The 22,559-nt window shown below is 38.0% G+C and overlaps 1 protein-coding gene across 1 annotated transcript; it reads right to left on the reverse strand.

Moving 5' to 3' along the window:
* Positions 1-3,220: 3,220 nt before the first annotated feature.
* On the reverse strand, positions 3,221-22,276 carry LOC113395818 (non-canonical poly(A) RNA polymerase protein Trf4-1-like). Its single transcript, XM_064219017.1, has 7 exons — positions 21,782-22,276; positions 13,116-13,309; positions 7,572-7,711; positions 7,086-7,148; positions 5,223-5,510; positions 4,382-4,486; positions 3,221-3,946 (listed from the first exon to the last, which is right to left on the reverse strand). The coding sequence occupies exons 1-7, from the start codon at positions 22,117-22,119 to the stop codon at positions 3,221-3,223; spliced, it is 1,854 nt and encodes a 617-aa protein (XP_064075087.1). The 5' UTR covers positions 22,120-22,276.
* Between the last annotated feature and the right edge of the window lie 283 nt (positions 22,277-22,559).

Consider the following 22,559-nt stretch of genomic DNA (forward strand, 5'->3'; position numbering starts at 1 on the left):
TCTTTAGAGTAAATTGCTGACTTTATTTTTACATTCATTTTTAGCCCCGAACGTCACAGTATATATATTTTAATACTCTACATATACGTAACAGGAATGAACTTTTATAAAACATATGATGGATACATTTATTACGATAAGAATAAAGTAATCCTTACATGTTTAGAAAGTTATATATCTATTACATAATATTTCACTTTCATCGCAGGAGACCCGGCTTATCTGAGTCGATACAAGAACCGTACGAACGCTCGCAAAACACAACCGTCGAATTTCTTACGCGAATGCTCTCGACGAGCACCCGAATTTATGAGTATACGACATCCGTCACGTGTGACACCTAGCGGGCGTCCGAAAACTAGACCAGACAGTATGTCAACTCAACGGATACGAGAGTTGAAAGATCAGACCACAGTTCAAATAATCGCAGTGACGACCGTTCGCAGAATAAACCAAATTATATATACAGGGTCATTCATAAACCAAAGACGTGCGGCAGCAATATTAAACTGTTACATTTGAAAACGTGCGAATGTTAGGACACTTCCTATACTTCGATATTCGTTTTGCTTTTTGGGACACCCTATACATAATTTGAACTGCGCAGCGTCTTAGTAAGTGGTCAGTTAATCACTCACACACACACACGATCATCACGGCCTATCGGTGATCAATAAAACTGAACGAAAACCGAGTAACGAAACTTCGTGCGAGTGCTGAGAGCTGAATTCTATGTGATCTGAATATTTGAACCGGATCTGAGTGGAGTAGCATGAGCCTATATAAAACAAAACGGATACCACATCCAGTGACACTAGTGTTATCGGCTAACTTATATTTATCGAGTAACGTTCGACAAGTCGACAGGAGATGTCTAGAGATCGTGACAGCACAACGGACACCACCGATCCACATGAATAACACACGAGTATACGCGGCCGCTTTTTTACACATCCAATACAATATTTATCAATGAATCGATTTACAAATAAATACGGAATATTTACATACAAATACAAGGTTTAAAGAGATCTGTGGGTAAACGGAGTGAACACGTTTATAAAGGAGTGCATCGGGAACAATTCCGTGTGTAGTTTGTGTGCGACGCCCGCCGGGACTGCTGAGCCGTCTGTTGTCTTGTGTATTTTGTTCGAATGTGTCGTGTTGATTAATTATTATAAGATAGATTAAGAAAATATATTAACATATTATATCGATGGATTTGTTTCATTTGTCTATCTTATCTATTTTAATGATAAAAAACGTTACATAACGTACGACACCCGCCGGCGTCGAGTACGAGTGATAACTCGTAGAGATAAACGCAATGAAAATCCTCGCTCATAATATGTTACTAAATTTTAATTTTAATTCGTTATATAATTATTAATCAACCAGAGTCGAATGATTTCATTTTAACGTGCCCTCCGACAACCCCCAACGGTACCCCTCACGAAGGGTGAAAAAAGCAGATTCTGTCCCTGGGTTTCCAGCCTGTTTCGTATCAAATTTCATCAAAATCTATTCACTGGTTTAGCCGTGAAAACGTAACGTACATACGGACAGACAAAAGTTACTTTTTCATTTGTTCAATAGAATCAATGCGGCGCAAGAAATAATCATCGTAGCTCGAGGGAGTTCACTCGCACGCGACTCCGGCGAGTGAGTAGAGACGGCGCTAGTGTGCGAGCGAGAGGTGAACAGACGTGACGCCGATTCAACTGTTACTTTACTTCACCGAACACTTTCTATGTCGTGGCGACGCGACCGGGCGCGGCCGACGTTCCCCGAGAACCGGCGGCGCCCGTCGTATCGCTCGGCGAGTTTTTGTTGTTGAACGAAGCAGTATTTGAGCGCAGGCATAAAATATGTAAAATAATTAACAATTTTCATATAAACAATGAACGGCTGGCCTTTCGTCTTAACAAATTTTGATGAATTACAATCTAAGTATTTATTGGTGAGTAACTGATTTCAAGTCGAGTACGTACATGAGCTTAGAGTCATTAGACTAACGATAAAATTGAATTAGAGTCACAGAAAAATGGTTCACAGAGGTTACTAGGAACAACTTAGATAACTAAACACAAACAACTGCTCCGAACAACAATCACAAGTACATCATGTAACATTAAACCTAACGTGCTCCATAACTTTATACATTTCATACGTTCACTGGAGTGTGACTCGATCTTACACGTACTCAGACGAGGGACTGACACCAGCCACACGTACAGAGCTTTACTGCAACATTATTCTCTCATGTGTAAGGTGACTTCAGTTAAAAAACACAATTTTAGGATCTACTACGTTAACAAATATGTTACAACAAAAGCTGCAAGCTCATGGCAGTCAACGGCATCGTATCACAGACAAGACGGAACTCTTGTAACGGTCCCGTAATGTGTGCTCTCAAAAGGCTGTCTGTAATACCAAACATTGCACTTTTCAGTTACTTTTCTTTGTAAAACAACTTGTGCACAACTCTGCTGTATTATTGTTTAGGTATTCCATGACACACACACGTACTGTTTTGTTAGGTTTGCTCGAAATACAGTCCCTGACCCTAAACCAAACCATTACAATGGCTATCATACAAAAATAACAAAGTTCTGTTAAGAATTTTACAAAGGAAACTAATCACTACTCCGTAGGTGTAAGGTATCAAATCGCACAGCTATATATATAAACACATGGTTAGCTCCCCGTCGCACATAACAATATAATCTCCAGCTGCAATTGGTGTTACGACACAAACTCTCACTTCGGTACAGATCACTAATCACGGACGCAGATTTAACAGCTTACGTTATAAGGAACGACGCGGTACGTTATGTCGAGCGCGAAAGACTTACTCGTCTCGTTTGAACGTAACCAACACTATAAGACCCGCCCGCCGGTCGTGACGCACGTTCGCTTCGAGTTCTTCCGGACACTCGGCACTGGTACACCAGACGGCTGCTTAAAACGAGCCAGTACTTATAATAAGACCCGACCCCGACCCCGCCCCCTCCCACCCGTCCCCCCGGCTCACAACATGAGGCGCCCACCATCTCTCGACGCGTCGGCGCGCGGGCCCGCCACTCACTGCAGTCTCTGTCTCCCGAGTCATTAAATAATCTCGAACTAGTCTCGAACGCACGACGCGGCCCACTCAGTCGGTCCCGTCGGCCGGCACGGTCGCCGGCCGGCCCCGGCCCCGGCGCGGCCCGACGCGGTATCATCGCGGCTGCGCCACCTGGCGGCGCTTCTTGTGGCGGTTGTCGCCGCGGTAGCGCTGCGCGGGCGGGGAGCCGTTGTAGCGCTTCTGCTTGGCCGAGAACGAGCGCGAGCCGCGGCCCTTGGCGTCGGCGGGGGGCGCGGGGGGGCCGTAGCGCTGCTGCATCACACCTGCGGCGGAAACGGGGTCAGACCGGGCGGAGGGCGCGGGCCCGGGGCGCCCCCGGGGAGCGTCGGCCGCGGCCGCGCAGGCGCCGTCGGGCCGCGCCCGCCGCGCCGCGCACTCACCCGAGGGGATGTTGTTGAAGTCCGAGTTGCTGGTGATGTGGTGGATGATGAGGTTCTGGTGCGCCGACACGCGGCGCGGCGTGGGCGACGAGCACTGCAGCGCCGACAGCGGCGGCGGCGACGTGCGCCCGCGCGGCGCGTCCGACCACTCGCCCGAGCTGTCGGACGCGGAGGGCGAGGGCGGCGAGGGCGGCGAGGGCGGCGAGGGCGGCGGCGGGGAGCGCGGGGGCGGCGAGCGCGCGGGGGAGCGGCTGGGCGCGCGGCGCGGGCGCGGCCGGTGCGGGAAGAAGAAGGGCTCGAAGGTGCCGGCCACCCAGCGCCGGTACTGCAGCACGTGGTCCGTGACGCGCAGCACGCGGCCCAGCACGCTGTGGCGCGACAGCAGCGCGTTGTGCGGCGCCACGGCCTGCTGCAGGATGATGTACCCGTAGTCGAACGCCTGCGGACGCGGCGCGGCCGGTTAGTCTGTCGCCGCTGCTGGGACCCCCGCCCCGGGGCGTGAGGGAATGATACTCGTGCTGACGTATCTTGCTCTTTGCTGGTATGGCGCTTTAGTTGTTTCGACTTCCACCACGCAAACACAGATTGAGCCCCTTATGAATACACGAGCGATTCATATAATACATCGATCGCAGAGAAATCTCGTGTTACCTGAATGTGTACCAGTAGCGACTCCATCGTCGAAGCCGTCCGTTTGCACATTATTTTTTGTGCAGACTTGAAGGAAATCACACACGTGACTCGCTAACGAATAATGGGCCTAGTGACAAATTAAATCATCCAAGAAACACAATTCGACTAATTGTGCTATATAAAGGCATGAAGATGGATACCGACAGACGTGTTCACAATACTGAGAGAGAGAGAGAGTCACCTGCTTGACTTGTATCGCGCCGTAGCTGGAGCGGCCGATGTCGTTGCCGGGCGTCAGGGGATCCTCTATGCAGAGCAGCGATGGTCGATGTCCGTCGTTCATTTCCTACGAATTAAAATACCAGTTACTATTATATATTAGAAAAGTTTCCGTATAAATCTTCAAACACACCGGGTAACTGTAACACCATATATAAGACGAATAATTAGCAAAATACTCAAATACGTTGAACTGAGAAACTCGATAGACGATGAAACAGAAAACGAACCTGCGACAGGCGGACCTAGTCGGTCTCACGGCAATTATAGACCAAATGCCAAAATGTACGAGAAATTACATATGTGAATAATCGACTCGAATTGAATTGAATAGTTTAGACGAAAACCGAGTTCGATCACTTTGACAATTACTGTCGAGTACTCCGTCTCGCCCCCGGGGAAATATTTCGCTAAATATTCAGTCCCCAATATGACGAACGATGTTCTACAACTTTGATTAACGTTTGTCATATGATTGAATTACCAAAACTTTTTGTTCCAAAGCTGCTATACAGATGCCCCAATTGCTATCAAGTGGTGCAACTCGGGCGAGAAAGCATTCTTCAAAGAGAATTCATGAGATTTGGAATATTATTTTGCTTCACTGCGATACGTATAGATCACAATGTCTTCCTTTAACGAACACGAGATCAGTTATATAAACACAAATTAAGCCTCGAAATTCAGCCGTTCACCTATTGGGCTCTTTTTATTCGGCTAAGAGTCTCGTGTATAATATCAACTCACGGGAAACGAAATGGCAGCGCACAACTTACGTGGAGTACATAAAAACATATTCGTACCTTCTGTATTTCATCCTTTGAAACATATGACCCCCCATTTTTAACTCTTATCGCCGTCTTAACGTAATTGAACTTCCTCCCATACAACTCGAAGAACTCGATGAGCAGCACTCCCAGGTTATGTGGCTGTCTCAGCCTGTCGGGTCTTGGATGTAGCTGGAGGAAGCTGATGCACATGAGGATCAGGGAGTAGGAGGAGATTCCGCCAGTGAAAACCTCGTTCAGGTCACGCTGCAGCAGGAACTGCTTCAAGACCATGACTAGTCGAGATAGAACTGGATACTTTTCCTGTAACATATTATTCAAATGGTGTAGCTTTACTTGCGATACACCAGTCTAGGTAACCACCGACTATTCACGAGATATTCTGCTGTGAGTGAGCCAGTGTAATTTAAACATAGTGAATATAAGAGTTTTGGTTAATGCCAATTTCAATGAACAGAATAGAGTTCGAGTATCGATAGAAAATACAAAACAGTTCAGTACCTTTTTCACTTCCACATCTTAACCGATTTTATTTTTGATTTCAGCTATTAGTTAGCTTTAGTGTTATCAATAGAAAAAAATATATTAAGAGCAATAAAATTGATCCTCAAATTTTGAATAATTATTATGGTCGAATTTAAACTACTGCACGAACTCGTTGGCGAAAATATTGATGATGATCCAAAATGTTCGAAGCCTCTTATGCGGCAGAATAAATTTAGGCTCCCCACATATCGAATAAATCCTGTAACTCTTCATGCCAACGAGGAAACGAAATCAGACGCAAACCAATATCCGTATCCGTTTTATTTTAAACTTTTCATCGGTTGTATTAACACGAGTGATATAACACTCGAAAGTTTATTTGTTCAAGTGCAACCGGAACGCCAAGGCCGGGAAGATTATTTATGACGCAGATTATAAAACTACTATCACGAACAATTATTGATACAAAAAATTGTTTAGGAATATAAACTTTATCAGATAAAGCGTACGATTCGATGATTTGTAATTTAATGTTCCTAAGTTTTAGTCTGAATCTCAATAAATCAAATCAATTTTTGAATCGTCATTTTACAAGATAAAACTAAATTTAAAGCACCATAGGCTTCAAAACTTAATTGCTGATAAATGACTCATTAAAGACCCCTAGTCACACTTTTCCACCAAATTACTTGAGCGGCTTAACGAGTCGTACGCCTCATTGATTGTAAGTAGTCAGCATCGACCGTATTCATTGGAACTGTAAAGTGTATCGTTTTAGTGTCGATGCGTAAGTTTACTGCCTCACTTACCCTTTGACCCGAAACATAGCAATACACAGGATTGATCCTCGGCGCTACATTAACTCATGAACGGGCCTACCCAGGCGAACATGCAAAAATCTTCATACATAATAGAAAAACTAGAAATCAGTTTTTTTCATGATATCGGTAGGCGGACGAGCAAATGGGCCACCTGATGGTAAGTGGTCACCACCGCCCATAGACAATGGCGTTGTAAGAAATGTTAACCATTCCTTACATCACCAATGCGCCACCAACCTTGGGAACTAAGATGTTACGTCCCTTGTGCCTGTGGTTACACTGGCTCACTCACCCTTCTAACCGGAACACAACAATACAGTGTACTGTTATTTGGCAGTAGAATATCTGATGAGTGGGTGGTACCTACCCAGACGGGCTTGCACTAAGCCCTACCACCATGTAAGTAAGTAGTAAGTTTTGATTCGAGATAAATAAGTTTTGCACGTCAATATTTGTCGCAGTCAATCATCAAGACGTTATAGTATAAAAAATAATCTCAAACATATACCGTGACATTTCGTCTATTACTATTAGCAAGTCCCCCATCTGTTGACATTCAATAGACACTGACCTTAAACTGCTTGATGAGCTCTGCACTCTTGACCCCGTTGCTCATGTTGAACGAAATATCCACCTGATAAACATTGATACCGTCATTAAACACATCGAGTTGAACATTGCACTTATCGTCCAATGAAACCATATACTTGCATTTATTTATATACAGGGTGTTCTTTATCAATCAAAACCAAAAAAAAATATACAGATAATAAGACTCAAGAAACATTAAGCCTGTTTTAATAAAACAATTATTACCCATGAAAAAAAATATATTTGATTTTTTCCTTATTATTATTTCGACTATCATTGTAGACATAGGGAGGTAGACAGGTAGGTACATTGCATTGGCCTATTATTACTAGACTACTACTATTTGATACTGGCAGAAACTGAGTCCATCAGCATTAAGAAAACAGCCTGTATAGCCAATGGACCAGAACAGTTCTCTTAATATATCCTGAGTACCATTAATCAGATCATGCACAACTGTGAATACCTTAACGTCGGAGTATTTGTCGGTCATCTTCACAATCGGGACCGTGGCCTTTTCTAAAACTTTGATGCTCTCCTTCTCCGCAATGTTCTGCCCGACCAATTCGCGTTCCAAAGTCCACAGGGGCAGCTTCTCCCATTGACCTGGTAAATAATAGGGCAAAGTTCAAATCTGAAGGAAATAGGTACGTGAGATAAATATTTAATATATTTAATAATTATATAAATATTTTCATTATCAAAGCGTTTCTTTTGATAATGAAAGGGCTGTTTTTTATCTAAAATTTATATCAAAATCAGAGGATTCATAGAGACGGCGCAGGTTCTGGCGTGCGTTTGTGAATCGTCATTTTAAAATAAGTAAATACATTTAAAATAACCACCGGTTCGGAATGCACTTTCCACCGAGAACCTACTGAGTCCGGCAACAGTTACACCGGGTCTGTGCCCAAACGTCTTTCGACTGGCGCACAGAAACGCGATTAGTTAAGAAATGTATAAGGACCGTTTGTTCATAACAATAAGCTCTAAAAACAATATAGAATTCCTTTTTTAAAGCAATCACTAATATTCCTGTTTAGTTCTACAATTAACCGCGAAGTTTATGCAAGGAGTGACGACGGCCATACCTCGGGCACACGAGATCAGAATTCATCCTACAACTTTGTCAGGCGGCGCGTGACCACCGCGCTATTAACGCTTCAGACGTTCTCCCGTTCAATCTATTACTATTACGGTATACACGGATATCCGGAAACAAATTTGTAAATAAGTTAGACCTCGAATCAGAGAAAATGCTACAGACGCAGTTAATATGATTCATACCATTTCCTCATTCAATAGTCGCGACTTCCGCGCGCCTTTATGTCTGGCAACGAAGTTAAATTGATATCAATCTCATTGATTCGCAAAGGTTGCAGCCCCACTGATTCAATCCATAAGCTCAATAGAAATTGATACATTTTTCTTCCAAAAGTTGATCTATTCTTGTTTTATAACGGCGATTTTTATTATTTAAATTTCTTTTTCAAATATGTATAATATTAGCAAGGAAACTTTGCCAAGAGTTGTAGATAAACGGATTCTGGCCACGTGACTTGGTGCGTAAGTTATTTTTTTCCATAACAATAAGTCTATATGCATCCCATACCACGTAGTTACTACCACATTTTAGTTCCAAGTTCAGGACGATGTTATTTTGTAGTAGGGATCCCCATTGCGTCGCTTAGTCACATCTAATAGCCGAAGTGACGCGATCCCCGCGTTAAACAATTACGGCGCGAAGGCCGCCGGTCGCCGGTCATCTGTCGCGTATTAATAGATCTCAACTACTGACACATAAACAACATTCCGAAATCGTTTGCCTTCACTTCAATCATATTACAAATTCATTAAATTTTCTTGTTCTTTTAATTTTTTCTACTCGCTCGATGTCTCCGTCGACTCGATCTTAGTTCGTTTCGTTCGTTTACAGATTAAATTGCGCAACATTTTAACTCATGCTTTCAAGAATAAACTCGTTTAGTTTTTTATTCAATTGCTCTTTAATTTATTGCTTAAGTGGTAATTATACGTGACCTTAAGCTTAACAGAACCAGGTAAGAAATTAAAGTTTAATTTACAATCATATTTAGGTTACCTGATTTGATTTGAATCGGTTTTACCTGTTTTGCAACGTCTAGACAAACGGAATAAACAACAAACGTAATGGAATTATGTTGGCTGCGGGCTCGGCTTCCAACCGCCCGTAGTAAACAGAATATTCGTAAACACACCTTGTAAGCGACCCGTATACACCTGTGTCATATTATATTAGTAGGCATAGCATGTGATTTATTATTACATTGTTTTAACAATTTGATGTGAGGTATTTAATCAACGCTACTGTTATTTTCTGCAAATCGTTCTAAATAGTTTAAAATATTTCCTAGGCAATATTAAAAAAAAAACACTGTTTTAACTTTTTTCATTCATATTACAGTAGTCGTAATTTTAGTGTTATTTATTTTTCCCGAGGTTGGTGGCGCATAGGTGATGTAAGGAATGGTTAATATTTCTTACAGCGCCTTTGTCTATGGGCGGTGGTGACCACTTGCCATCAGGTGGCCCATATGCACGTCCGCCAACCAATGCCATAAAAATATATATATATATAACTTTTACTTACATGAGTGTTTTTATTTTGAAAATAATTTCAAAAATGTAGCGTTTTGTAAGCGAATTGTAGCGTTTGCACTGCTTATTCCTATGTGTGACAAAGCAATAGAACTGATCCTAGAAAATCAACTTGTGGCGCCCCACACACAATGCAGTTTTTTTAATATATTTTGATTATTTATTGAAGAACAGCGTCAACAGTAGCGTTATACACATATTACGTATCATATACGGTTATATGATATTTATCAAAGTGAGTTAGTAAGTAAGTTAATCCCCGTTAATAATCTTTGTTCCTAGAAATGTTTCAGTCAACTGACTAATTATTATTATTGAAGCTGCAACATGCTTGACAGCTCGATTTGACCCGAATCAAATTCGATGTGAAATGTCTGATTGTTAAACTTTTATGATTCTACATTTTAATTTTTACATTGTCAATACGTCTATCACTAATAAAATAAACTATTTGATTTGCTTATGTGCCTTGATGACTACAGCCTATTTTAATCACAGGACTGGAGTTAAAGAAACCTTAGATCAATCAACACATATCATGCGATTTGCTAATAGCTCGGCTATAAAACACCACTATCCGACTTGACTACTTATAATTTTACGTCCAAAGTTTCGATATCAAGTTCAGCGACATTCAAAACGTCAGTTTCATAATGGCTACCATAGATCGTTCAAGATCTCAATTACATCATTTAAATTCAATGTTAGGTTATTCATTCGTCATTACTTCTCCTGTGATTGAAATTGTACATCTATTAGTATGTAATTGCTAATATTGTTTCCTTATCACTTATACTCGCTTGATTAAATCATCTTTAATTTAGGACTGACGTAATGCGTCGTTTTAAATGATTATATTTTTAGTCTGATTTTGTGAGAACCGTCAGTTTTTAATCTATGAAGAACTTAACGCTAATAAGCTTATTATTATTTTTTCAATACTTAACCATCTAAATAATACTTAACGTCACCATCGAGTACAGTTTGCTTAGTTTATCCGTTCGTAATTAGTACATTTATAAAAATCCTAACATCACGTCAGCGGAACGTTCGTGCCGCGCAAACATCTAAAATCCCATTCGTGCAAAATAAACGAGCTACTGAACAAGTTTGCGCCTTCGATCACTAAAATAGACCAGATAAGAGTCGGCAGTGTCGCGATAGCAACACGCGCGCCGACCACCCGAAACAAAAACAAGAGGCGGCCGATACAGTTAATAGTTCATTATGGGAAATGCAATCACTTTTAGTCCAATAGAGCGCAACCGGGGAATTAATAGGGAGCTCTATTACATATGCGTATTTATTTGGAGTCGAGATGATCGAGTGGTTAGATAACCTTTTTTATATAACATCGCTAAGCGGACGGACAAAAGGTGGCAAGTGGTCATCCCCGCGCACAGACATTGGCTCCGTAGTTACACTGGCTCACCCCACAAACCGAAACACAATAATACCAAGTACTGCTCCGAGCGACACTACTGAGTTTTCTTAGGAATGCCTTTTTTAATTAATCTCGTGTTCGATGGTAACGGAAAGCATCATGAAGAAAATTGCTCGTTAGATACAATTACGTATGTTTGTCCGCACTGGAGCGGCGTGGTCGTAAGATCTCCGAACCTCGAGAGAAGAGGATTTAATCCACGTGAAACGTTGACACGCTTGTTATATTTTTACTATGCGGACCTAATTCACGTGACCTTCACAACTCACACCTCTCCTAGTAAACAGGTTATGAGTCTCGGACTCGGGACGAACTCACGACGCTGGTTTTGTGGCCGATACGAAATTTGTATTAATCTAACACTATATATATAGATTGATATAAACATCAACGTTTATTTTTATCTTTATACGACACAGAAAACAGATCACGACATGGAACACAAATAAGGAGATATATGTATGTATTATGTAAAACAGTATATAGTTCGTCGCTCATGTCCTAACTACAAATCCAGGCATATGAATACTAAAAAAAATTACATCTAGAGCTTATGAATACTGTTCATATCACGATACGCACGTGTTAAGTCTTATTTAATATTCTTCTCGTCTTATCTCACTTCACAAATAAATTGGCGACATTTTAGTACTGATTTCTGCGTTGAGTTTCTTATAGAATAGCCGAAAAAAAACGAATAATCTGCTAATAAGTATTACAACATATAAAGACTAAAATTGATAAAATTCAGTTTATAGATTACAATTCACATATTAAATATGGTAGTCGAGTGTGAAGCCTGTTTGATAAAATACGATAACATTTGGTTGCTGTGATGTCATATCCACAATCTAAAATATAATTTATGAGATTTATTAATTTAAAAAATAGTTGAGACGATTTTTCTCTTCGAGTATGTGTGTATATAATAAGCGAAGTTTACAGGTTAAACAAGAACTAGTACATATTTGTTGTTACGTTTAATTCCACGTCTGCATCCATCAACTATCAGTAAAACATTCACCGGAAAGGCGAGATGAGCACCAAGACAGAGACACGCTCCAACGGGAGAGGACTGATTTGCCGTGAAGATTTTTTAAGATCAAATCAAATCAAAATATACTTTCAAGTTAAGAATCGTCATATTACAAACTATATTAAGTGAAGCTTAACCGGTTTGGAACGTAGATTCTACAGAGGAGAACTAGCAAGAAACTCAGTAGTTACTGTAGATGTTTCTACGACCATCTTACCTAATATATAATACTCTTCAATTAAATTTAAATAGGACGTAATTCTTTACATATCTCAGGGTTAATTGATTAAAGTCTCAAGAGAAACTTCAGTCTCCGCACTCAAACTTTACTAGACGTAATCCTCAACTCAGCTCGGCTTGGAGACCGCGGTCGATCAAACATTAGTTGTACTAATACAGAAACTGATCGATTGCTTATTAAAACTTTCAGTACTTCGATGCTGAAGTACTCGGATTATTATACGTTTCGCTTCTTCGACGTTTAAATTTAACTTCATATTTTAGTTGAATATAATTCCCTTGGATTTTTTTTTAAACTTGTAAGTAGGAATTCATAGTTAAAAGCAATTTGTGCAGATGGTATTGGCTATTCAGCAGGTGATGTGTATTCAGCCAAGCTAGCGCGCATAATTATACGATGTCGTCTTAATCATTACGTAAATATTCATAATAATTGATCCTTATATCTCAGAAATATAAATTGCATCAAAACCCTTCTTGTAAGTACTCCGTTTAGATCTTTGATTTCTTATAATCTCTATATCTGAATACATTATTGTTCTAATCTCAAATATTATTTAATGTTTTGCTTGCTCTTATAATAAAGTTTTAAATGTTTATTATTTCATTATAGAACATCGAATACGCGTTTAAGAGTGTATATTTTCACTTACCGATGACTACGAGGTCGATGTCACTCGTCGGCAAGTAGAGGCCGGTCCGGAAAGAGCCGAACACCTCGACGCGGGCCTGAGGCCACAGGGACAGGATAGTGCTGCGGATGCGGCTGACGACTGTGGAGCGGACCAGGTGTTCCGTCTCCGTGGGAGACATGTACATGTAGAAGTGCTCGATCTCCTCGTGGAGCCTGAGGAGACAAACATTGCAATCATTATAAAATTCGTCTAAAAAACATTTTGAATTGAAATGAATCTTATTCATGGTTGTGAGTTTATGAAATAAAATACAGTCAATTCTCATGGTTAACTCCGTATTGTAAAAAGTTTGTAGCTTCAAGCGAACTGAAGGTAAAAGGTAAGAAACATTTTTTTCATTACGAAGTTCTAAATCAGAAGATCAAAGTTAACGCAACATCTTCGTTAAACGATGACGCTTCCGAGTTTAATCTCTGACCTAAAAATTACTACAGGAAAAGAAAAAAAAGAAATCAAGTATTAATTTAACCGACGTAACTTCGCCGATACTGCTGTGAAAAGTAACCATTAACCGCGGGAAATAATAAAGTATCCAATGAAACTGGAGACAGCCCTCATTACCAGAACCGTTCCACGAATCTCTGCAAAGTCGTTTTTATCCTCAAATCATCATATTTTCGCAGGCGCGTTGTCCGTATTTGGTGTATCATTTCTATTATACTACACCAAAGATAACGCACACTGCACACGAATACGTTATCTTTGATGTGCGCACATTTTTATTCGCAATCAAAACTTTAGGATTATTGATGGATAGTTTTGACCCAGAATGTAGTATCGTACGAGTTGATGTCCTTTATTGGTAACAAAGAAATATTTTATAATAGCTAAGTCATAATACGACACAAAATTCCATGTTGAATTTCACGCAGCAGAACTAAATCAATACCATTGAATAATGTGACGTACATCATAAAGACTTAGTCTAGAATAGACAGTCTAGTCTCGCAGGTCGTCGACCCAGCTTAGCCATTGCTCCAGTTTATTGCCAGGCTAGTCGAGTTTTACGATATTCAATACCCGCCTCACGGAGGCCGGAATAAACTGTTGTCACGCCGTACTAGAAGTCTTTATGAAACTATTTAAATCAAATTAGACGACTAATTACCTTTATGTAACGAAAAATAACAGCCGCGATTTCATTCGCGAGATTTTGTGATTGACGGGAGTGACGTTTTCGATTTTGCGAGCAAGCGAGTTACGGTCTTAAGGTCAAACTCTTCGCTTGAGGAGATGGGAATCAATTATGAATACAATTTAGATCATGAAATTATAATATTAGAGAAACAAAAAAGAAGTAAAATATCTAATCAGACTGATTCCCGCAATCATGGATTAAGATACACGTGTCGCAACGACTGGGCCATCGGCTGAATTGAAATTACTCAAAGCAATTAAAAAACAAAATAACTTTAATATATGTGATGTTGTCCAATATCTATAAAAAAAAAATAATTTTTTTTTGAGTTAAAGAGCACACCAATTTGACAAACATTCCAAAGACAATAAATTTGAAAAACTTGCAGGTTTGCCGAGCTAATGACGAAGTGTTGTTAACATTCCTAAACTCTACGAGAGAATTTACAGTTAGGGTGCTTAAAGAAATTTAATTCTTTGTCTATTAACTTTGGTTTTATTTAAGAACGTTTGCCCAGTGTATTAGTTACTACGTCACTTCCGTATCGAAAATAACGCGTATCAATCAAACCGTGACAGCGATAGATATTTAATCTCAGATAATATTCGCTTAAGTTTGTTTACAACTGTCGGGTGAGACGCGCCGCGCACTCCGCGATCTATGATTATTAATTATGTCAAAACTCACACGTGCGGTATTTGGTCATGAACAAAACGAACTTCAAATAGTAATTAATCATTTTTGCAAACTATGGGAATGGTAAAACTAAGCATATTACGTCTATACAAGCAAAATACTTAGCAGAGTTGGCTTGAAAGCGTGATTCTAAGCCAAAGATTGAGGATGTAAATCAAGATAAATACCACTGAGTTTTCATGTGCTTTGTTTAAATATTTCGTGCTCATCTGGATAAAATTCAGCCATAAGTGTATCCACGAACTCACACCTAGTTATCCTCAAGAGAAGCTCATTTTACTCGGTGGTGTGGTTGAGTAAAAATGACCAACGCAATTGCTTGATAATTACATATATCGGTCTCCAACTATACAATTTATATTTATAAAGCAAACATGTAACACACAGATGAACAAACGGGCACGGCAAAGGGATCACTAATCGTAAAAGCTGCGTATTAGGTTAGTCTCGTAGAAGTATTATTCTACCACAGAAGAGCACTGTTTAGTATTGTTGCGTTCCAGTTAAAAAGGCGAGTGAGTCGGTGTCATTAGACACAAGGGACAGAGCTTCGTAGTTCCCCCAGGTCGGTGACGCAATTACGATGTAAGGAATGGAATATTTCTTACAGCGCCAATGTCTACGGGCGGTGTCGAAATCTTACCATGAGTTGGTCCAATATAAATTTAAATAAATCCGCGTATCTTATATGAGTTTTATAAAATAAACTTAAGTAAATGCCGTATTCGGAGGTATAAAGTAAACAATGTTTTTTAGGTTCTTATCAATTTGCTACTGATACAGATTTAAGAGGCTCTACAACGGACGAGCCCTTGTCAAATTTGATTAAATTCAAGAGAAAAAAGAAGCGGATCCTTCCCATTATCACAGACTAAAAATTAAAATACTAGAAAAATATTAGGTAACATATATCTTCCGCTAATATTAATTAGATGTCTCATTCAGATTTCCTGTACAGAATCCAGAGATTTAAGATAACGTGACAGCTCACGGAGTGACGACATAAGCAGCCAGCCTTGGCCCAGATCTACTTGTACTTTAAATGTTGAATGCAAAATGACTTATAGTTTACAAATTTAAATAATATTATAATTATAACATGATTTGTGATTATTCCAAAACATGAGTATTCATTATGAATAAATATACACCGAAATAGATTTCGTGTAGCTCATTTATTGGCTATATGTTCTTATAACGCACTTCGCGTTATTATTTTCATCAGAAATCAGCTTTTAATGAATCAATTTTCGTCAATTTATAGGTACGTCAATTTTCACCGTCAAAGGAATCAAAACAGGTCTAAAGTGTTCCCCAAATTCTCAATGAATTAATCTTCACGGACTCACGTAGACGACTTTCAAATTATCTTACACTTAAAATTTTGTTCAAAACTTTTCTCTCTGTGGAATGCGTGTAGTTCCATGGCAAGTGGGCGGCCTTACCGCCAGACCTTTCACCCAGCGCTCAGTATATTGTAAAACTATAAAGATTTCATATATACACGCGTAATACGTTTCATATATACTAGAGATAAAACAACCCAAAAATAACCCTATTAGAAGAATTATCACCTCTTTCCCAGGAAGGGGTTTTCATTGGTACATCATTAAATCTTAACGTTCAATTTAATTTGACATAATTTCAAAAATCCCATTATTCCATTTCATTAAACGCGTATAAGCGTATAAGTTCTAGTCTAGGCATTCGGAGTCTAGACGAGACCGGGCGACCTCGACGCGAGAGCGAACGAGCAATCTACACGTGATTGTTTTTACTATCACATTGGAAACTTGACGTTTAAAAGGTGTGCCCATTAAAATATCCAAATGATCGGGGAAGAACTAATTGAGATACCGATATCTTATCTTCGATAGAAATTGTGTGATGACTATAATCTTACCGAGATTGAGATGTAGGCAGGTTTCATGACCTAAGAATGAGCAGGCGGTGACACAAATCGAGTAACCTCGGTGCTGTTATATGACATTTGCCGGGTAATTAAGAGCCCATTTTAATAATAAAATTCAATAACAAAAATTACAAACACCTGTTACACAAAAATATGTCACATTATTTCGGTTACAATAAATCCAGCAAAAGCATATTTAGTAAATCATCAGTACTAGACGTTTGACCTGTATTATAGTTGCTTAGTTTAAATCACTTTGTTACAATAAACTATAAGACGAGCCAAGTACTCTTCACTTATGGCTACTTTCACTAACACATCGGAAGTTAAAAAGGCCGGCTCGTTTGTTTGCCTCTTACATAACGCCACATGATCGACTCCGCGCAGAGGGCACTGACTCGCAAGGTCGTCTGCAGCACATTCACACTGAATTTTGACATGTATCTGCCACTGACTGCTGACTTCATTGTAGGAAATATAATGGAATCTTTTGGAACTTGGTACAGGTTTGGTGGTAAGAGAAAACTCTTCAATTGTAATTCCCTTGTATTTGACGGAATTGAAGGCGATCTCATGATTCCATTATTTTTTGTACAAAGCTTGTTATAGAGCACTATAGGCAAAAACTGGCATAAGACTGAAACGTAGAAAAATTTGGAGTATGTTGTCATTTAAAATGTATTTATTTGAATAAAACAGTTAAAGTAAGGGATAAATAAAGCTCAATATAAAATATAACACGGAGAACTTAACGATAGAAAGGAATAGGAGACAATTTTAAGTGTTCCTTCATGTTTATACATATACTTTCAGAAATGGGGAAAATATCAATAATGCAGCTACTTAAAATCTTAATACTCTAACGGCTCCACTATTAATATATTTATAGACATTAGTATCAATCAATATACAGGTAACTCATCCAGCTCTCGTTTATTTAGAACGAGGCCGAGAAAATTCATTGAAGCTTTAAATGCAAGTTGCATATACACAAGTATCCGGACCGAATACACTTGAGACAAGTTTAGTCTAAATTGGGTTGTATGAATAAATTACTAATTCCGATTCGGACTGTTGGATGCATTCAACGGCGAACTGTGAAAGATTTCATTTTCGTGACAAATGATGACGTGGAACGTGAGCTTGAACATATATTATGTCGTTTACAGCAGCAGGATATCGTTTGAAAAAACTTAGATAAAGCGGCGTGATATTCCAATTGGTTATATTTAAAAGGCTCTATGTTTTATTTCGCTTATAAAAATAATTAAAATAAAAAGTTGCTTATAGTTGAAATGTGTTGAATAACACCAACAAACAACAAAAAACAGTTAAAATCTCTCAAAACGACTTCAAATAATTGTTCTATCAAGTTTTCGTATGTATCGCTGTATAGTAAGGTTTAATACGGAAATATAAGCTTCACTTCTTTTGCATATAACGGGCACTAATAATACATATAATAAAAATCATAATATACAGGTGATTAAAACAAAACAGTTACAAAGCAAACTTTATTCAATTACAAACGTGGCATGAATAATAACGCAGTCTGCGAATGCGGATTATGACGTGGCACGGGTGGCACGGGTGGCACGGGGCAAAGAACAAAGCCTGTATGCTGAACAGCGATACCTTGTCTTACCGCGTTCCACGGTGAGGTCGGTGTGATGACAGAAGCAAAGGACATCATAGCCTTTCCTTCAGACAGTAATGACAAGTACATAGTCATCTGAGCAAGTGCAAACATCGATGCTACTGTACATACCCGTAATTTGGCTTAACTACTTAGATCCCTTGTTAACACCGCATTGACGATGGAATTTCTAAGCGATGCCAATGTTATATACTTTGGCATCGTTTAGAAATTATAACAGATAAACACTAGACGAATGGTAAACACGTTTGGTTTAAGTACAGTAAGAGTCGTTTTGTTATATCGCTGAGGAAATATATCTTCTACAAAAGCTGGCATCTGTCGTCAATACGGAATACGGATACGGAACCCGAATGATACCGCAGATTTGCTTTTCGTTCGTTGGACACACTGTTCAGAGCACGTTTAGTCGTCGATCTAGACTCTTAACACAATCTAATGTATTGGTTCGGTGATAAAGGTTAAAGGCTGAAAGAATACGTAAACCTAAACCGGAAATCGCGGGTTTGAATCCGGAGTTTTTTTTTTTATATATAAATGACAGCGATGTTAGGAATATGTCATTTCGGATCTGGATATATAAATAATATTTAATCGGTTTCAGATATGGTCACGGACACGAAATTATTTCGGATTATCCAATTGTTTCGGACAGTTTCGACTATGGATATTATATTTAGTAATTTAAAAGAAAAAGTTGCAGTTTATTTACAGGTTTATTATTTAGTATTCGGTATAATAACAAAATAAACCTAATAGCTTTAAAATGCAATTAGCTACTCTCTTTAAGTGTAACAAAATGCAAAAACAAAATTAATATAAATTTAATTTTTTTATCGGTTACGGTTTGTTTCGGCTAAGCTTACGGAGCTCCATAACAACCCTGACACATAATATTGGTGGTGGTGGTAAGTGGTCACCACAGCAGCGCCAACATAAAACAACGAAGAAAGTTACCTTTCAAACTGAAACATAACACAAGTAAGCATAGCTGTTTATAACTCAACTTATATAGTGACGGTAACATTGTGAGGACACCTACCCACATTTGGAGGGGTAAATAGGAATATTAGTAATCCATTAAACGGCACCCTTTTTTTAAAAAGAGTTTGAGTAATGGAATTTTAATCATACAATAAAAATTGGGTTTCTGGGCTTCTGTTATATTAGTAATCGGAATTTTCGGATATTAGCAACAGCAGATAACCTACACACATTTTAGTGATAATTATAATACCATGATATGTAATTAAAATAAACAATAAATAAATATAAAACTTAAATTATTTGACACCATTACTTCTACTAATGACATTATTTAAATATTTTGACATATAGAGATAGGTTTCACAGTTTAGTGGTCAACTGTACCCAGTTTAGTGTATCCGGGTAGTTACCACCTAAACATCATTTATGTTGTAAGAAATGGTTATTTTTTCCTACAGTAAATAGTGCAATGGTTAATGGGACACCTCGTGATGTAAAAAATCACAGAATCAATCCTGACCCCTTGGGCTAACTTTAATCCACTTGCCTCATTTCTAATATCACTCGCTCAAGATTATTTGAGTGATACCAATGAGCAATAAAACTGAATATTAAGTGAATTAATTGATAGCTTCCACACACACTACAAACACATACATATTATTATCTGTTTACCAGATGTTACCTAATTAGATTTTTTTTCTTTATTTTCGGAGGTTTCCCTTCAAGTGCTTCGGTTCATTTATCAAGATCTCTTACAATATGTATCGAAATAGAACAACAAAATAATCAAAACTAAGTATTCACTGCAGATTGCTGTATAAGAATATCTTTTTGACATTGAAATACAAAAAAAATAAAATTATTTATAGAATTTTCTACTCATTAATGAAATCTACACCCCAGATATTTTCTTTTGTAATTATATCTATATCTTTAAAAAGTGATAATCATCAAATCAGTAATAATGTTTAAAATATGTATTAAGAAAGAGTTTTTTGGAAGAAGAGAATTCTACTACATTCATAGCATGGGCATACAGGTACGAGGGACACAACATCTTAAGATAGCATGATTATTAGCAGATTGATATCCATATCCAAAAATATCCAAAAATTACTTCAATGCATCTTTTCAAGTCTGGGGTAATTCCGAACCGGAAAAAAATATATAAACTGTAATATTGTACATAGATTTTTATATTCACTAATCAATGTCTCATCCAACAATAGGGCACTCAACTGCCTGCCTGAGAGAAGTAAAATTGTACTGTTGTATACCTCTCAACATATTATTGTTTATAATTCATAAAATTTGTACTCAAAGACATGAAACTCCAGCAATAAACTCAGTCATGAAACTTAAGCTATATCACTACAAAAAGTTAAATTAAAAATGAACTAGAAAAGATTTAACTAGACATAAATATAATAATAATGTTAATTCTCTACATATAAATTTTTGATTGATTGATTTGATTGCAACTATTTTTCTAAAAATTATATGTTATTCTATAATTGTTACTAATATATATTTTTTCATTTTTGTAAGGAAAATAAAGATACACCATAAACAGCAGTTAGTATGAAAAGCAAGACATTCTTTAAAATAATTACATAACAGCTTTTAATAATTAATAAAACAGATGGAAAATTTGCAAGGGTTTTAACTTACAATATTTACAATAACTTTCTTCTAATAAGAAAAATAACTGTTACTACCTAGACTTTCTATAAAAATAGATTTGTTTTATAATTCCTAGTCCAACAATGTATAATTACAGGTGTAAACAGAACTATCCTGTTGTAACTCACTTGTTAAAAATAATTATTAAGTAAAATTTCTTAAAGAAATAGAAGTTTATTTTAAGCTACTAAAAGGCACATGAGCTCACATGTAAAATTGTCTTTTAATATTATTTAAATTTAAGATATTGCATTTTTTATAACAGAAGGGTATATTGACATTAATAATTCATCAATACTGAAATTATTTCATTCAAATTTATAATCTAATTTAAATGATCGATTAATATAATAACTTAATATGCTAATTATGATCTAATCAAAAGGGATGCGACATTTGAAAATTTTACCCGATATTTTTCCGGCCACCAATGACGAAACCTGTTCGCCGGCCCGCGCTGTCAACCCCACGAGACACCACACCTCGGCCTGTGCTCTGTGCACGTCAAATCCAATGACAGTTAGCTAACGAAATGAAAAACAACTTACCCTAAAACTCCAGGCTTGTAATTATAATTAGGTATCCGCCACGGGCAGCCACCGTATTCGCCTATGAGAGCATCGTGGTTTTGATTCAGGTTAAACGTAGATGCGCGGTTATCGTTCGCTTTCCTTCGCGTAGGATTAAAATAATTATTATTCCTATTTTCACCGTTCACTTCGTTTAATGGTATAAAGTCTTGTGCTTTATTCACATTAGGATTAGCGTTCTCTAAGTTTTTGAGGTTCATTTTGTCTGTTTCACTTTGAGTTTCCCAGATACGAAGCCACAAGCGCTTCGCGGGTCCTTCCTGCTCGGGCTGATACCACCCAACGTAGGGATCCATTCAGCCAAAGCAAGGTTCCACTATATGGGATAACACATTTTGTATCATTTCACATTTATAATTACTATATTGAAAATTAATACAAAACAAAAATAAGTCACACCACATTCGGAACATGGACGACACGCGGATAGTTGACACTTCATTTACTAGAGGGCGCCATCTTAGCAAAATAAGTTCGAGATACATTCTAGACTTTTGTTCAGCTTGTTAATGAATAAATTACAATTTTAAATATAAAAATTTATTTTATGTTATTTAAAAAACTGGTTCTAAAAAATTATCTTATAATTAAACGATTACCTTCATTTCGTTATTTAATGTAAAAAAATATAAAAACGAGATAAAGACGGAATGAAATCAATTTAAAAACGACATTTATAAAAAAAAATACATTATAATATAATGCTGCGTATGTACATAATATCAATATTTTATAT

Source organism: Vanessa tameamea, chromosome 25 (assembly GCF_037043105.1).
Source record: "Vanessa tameamea isolate UH-Manoa-2023 chromosome 25, ilVanTame1 primary haplotype, whole genome shotgun sequence".
Lineage (NCBI taxonomy): Eukaryota > Metazoa > Arthropoda > Insecta > Lepidoptera > Nymphalidae > Vanessa > Vanessa tameamea.

Bases quoted from the DNA above. Each gene is read 5' to 3' on its own strand.
- LOC113395818 (XM_064219017.1), bottom strand. From the start codon at position 22,119: ATGGATCCCTACGTTGGGTGGTATCAGCCCGAGCAGGAAGGACCCGCG. The intron at 7,149-7,571 runs GTATTCACAGTT...AATGTTTATCAG, and splicing joins ACAAATACTCCGACGTTAAG to GTGGATATTTCGTTCAACAT. The intron at 5,511-7,085 runs GTCAGTGTCTAT...AATATGTTACAG, and splicing joins AGCTCATCAAGCAGTTTAAG to GAAAAGTATCCAGTTCTATC.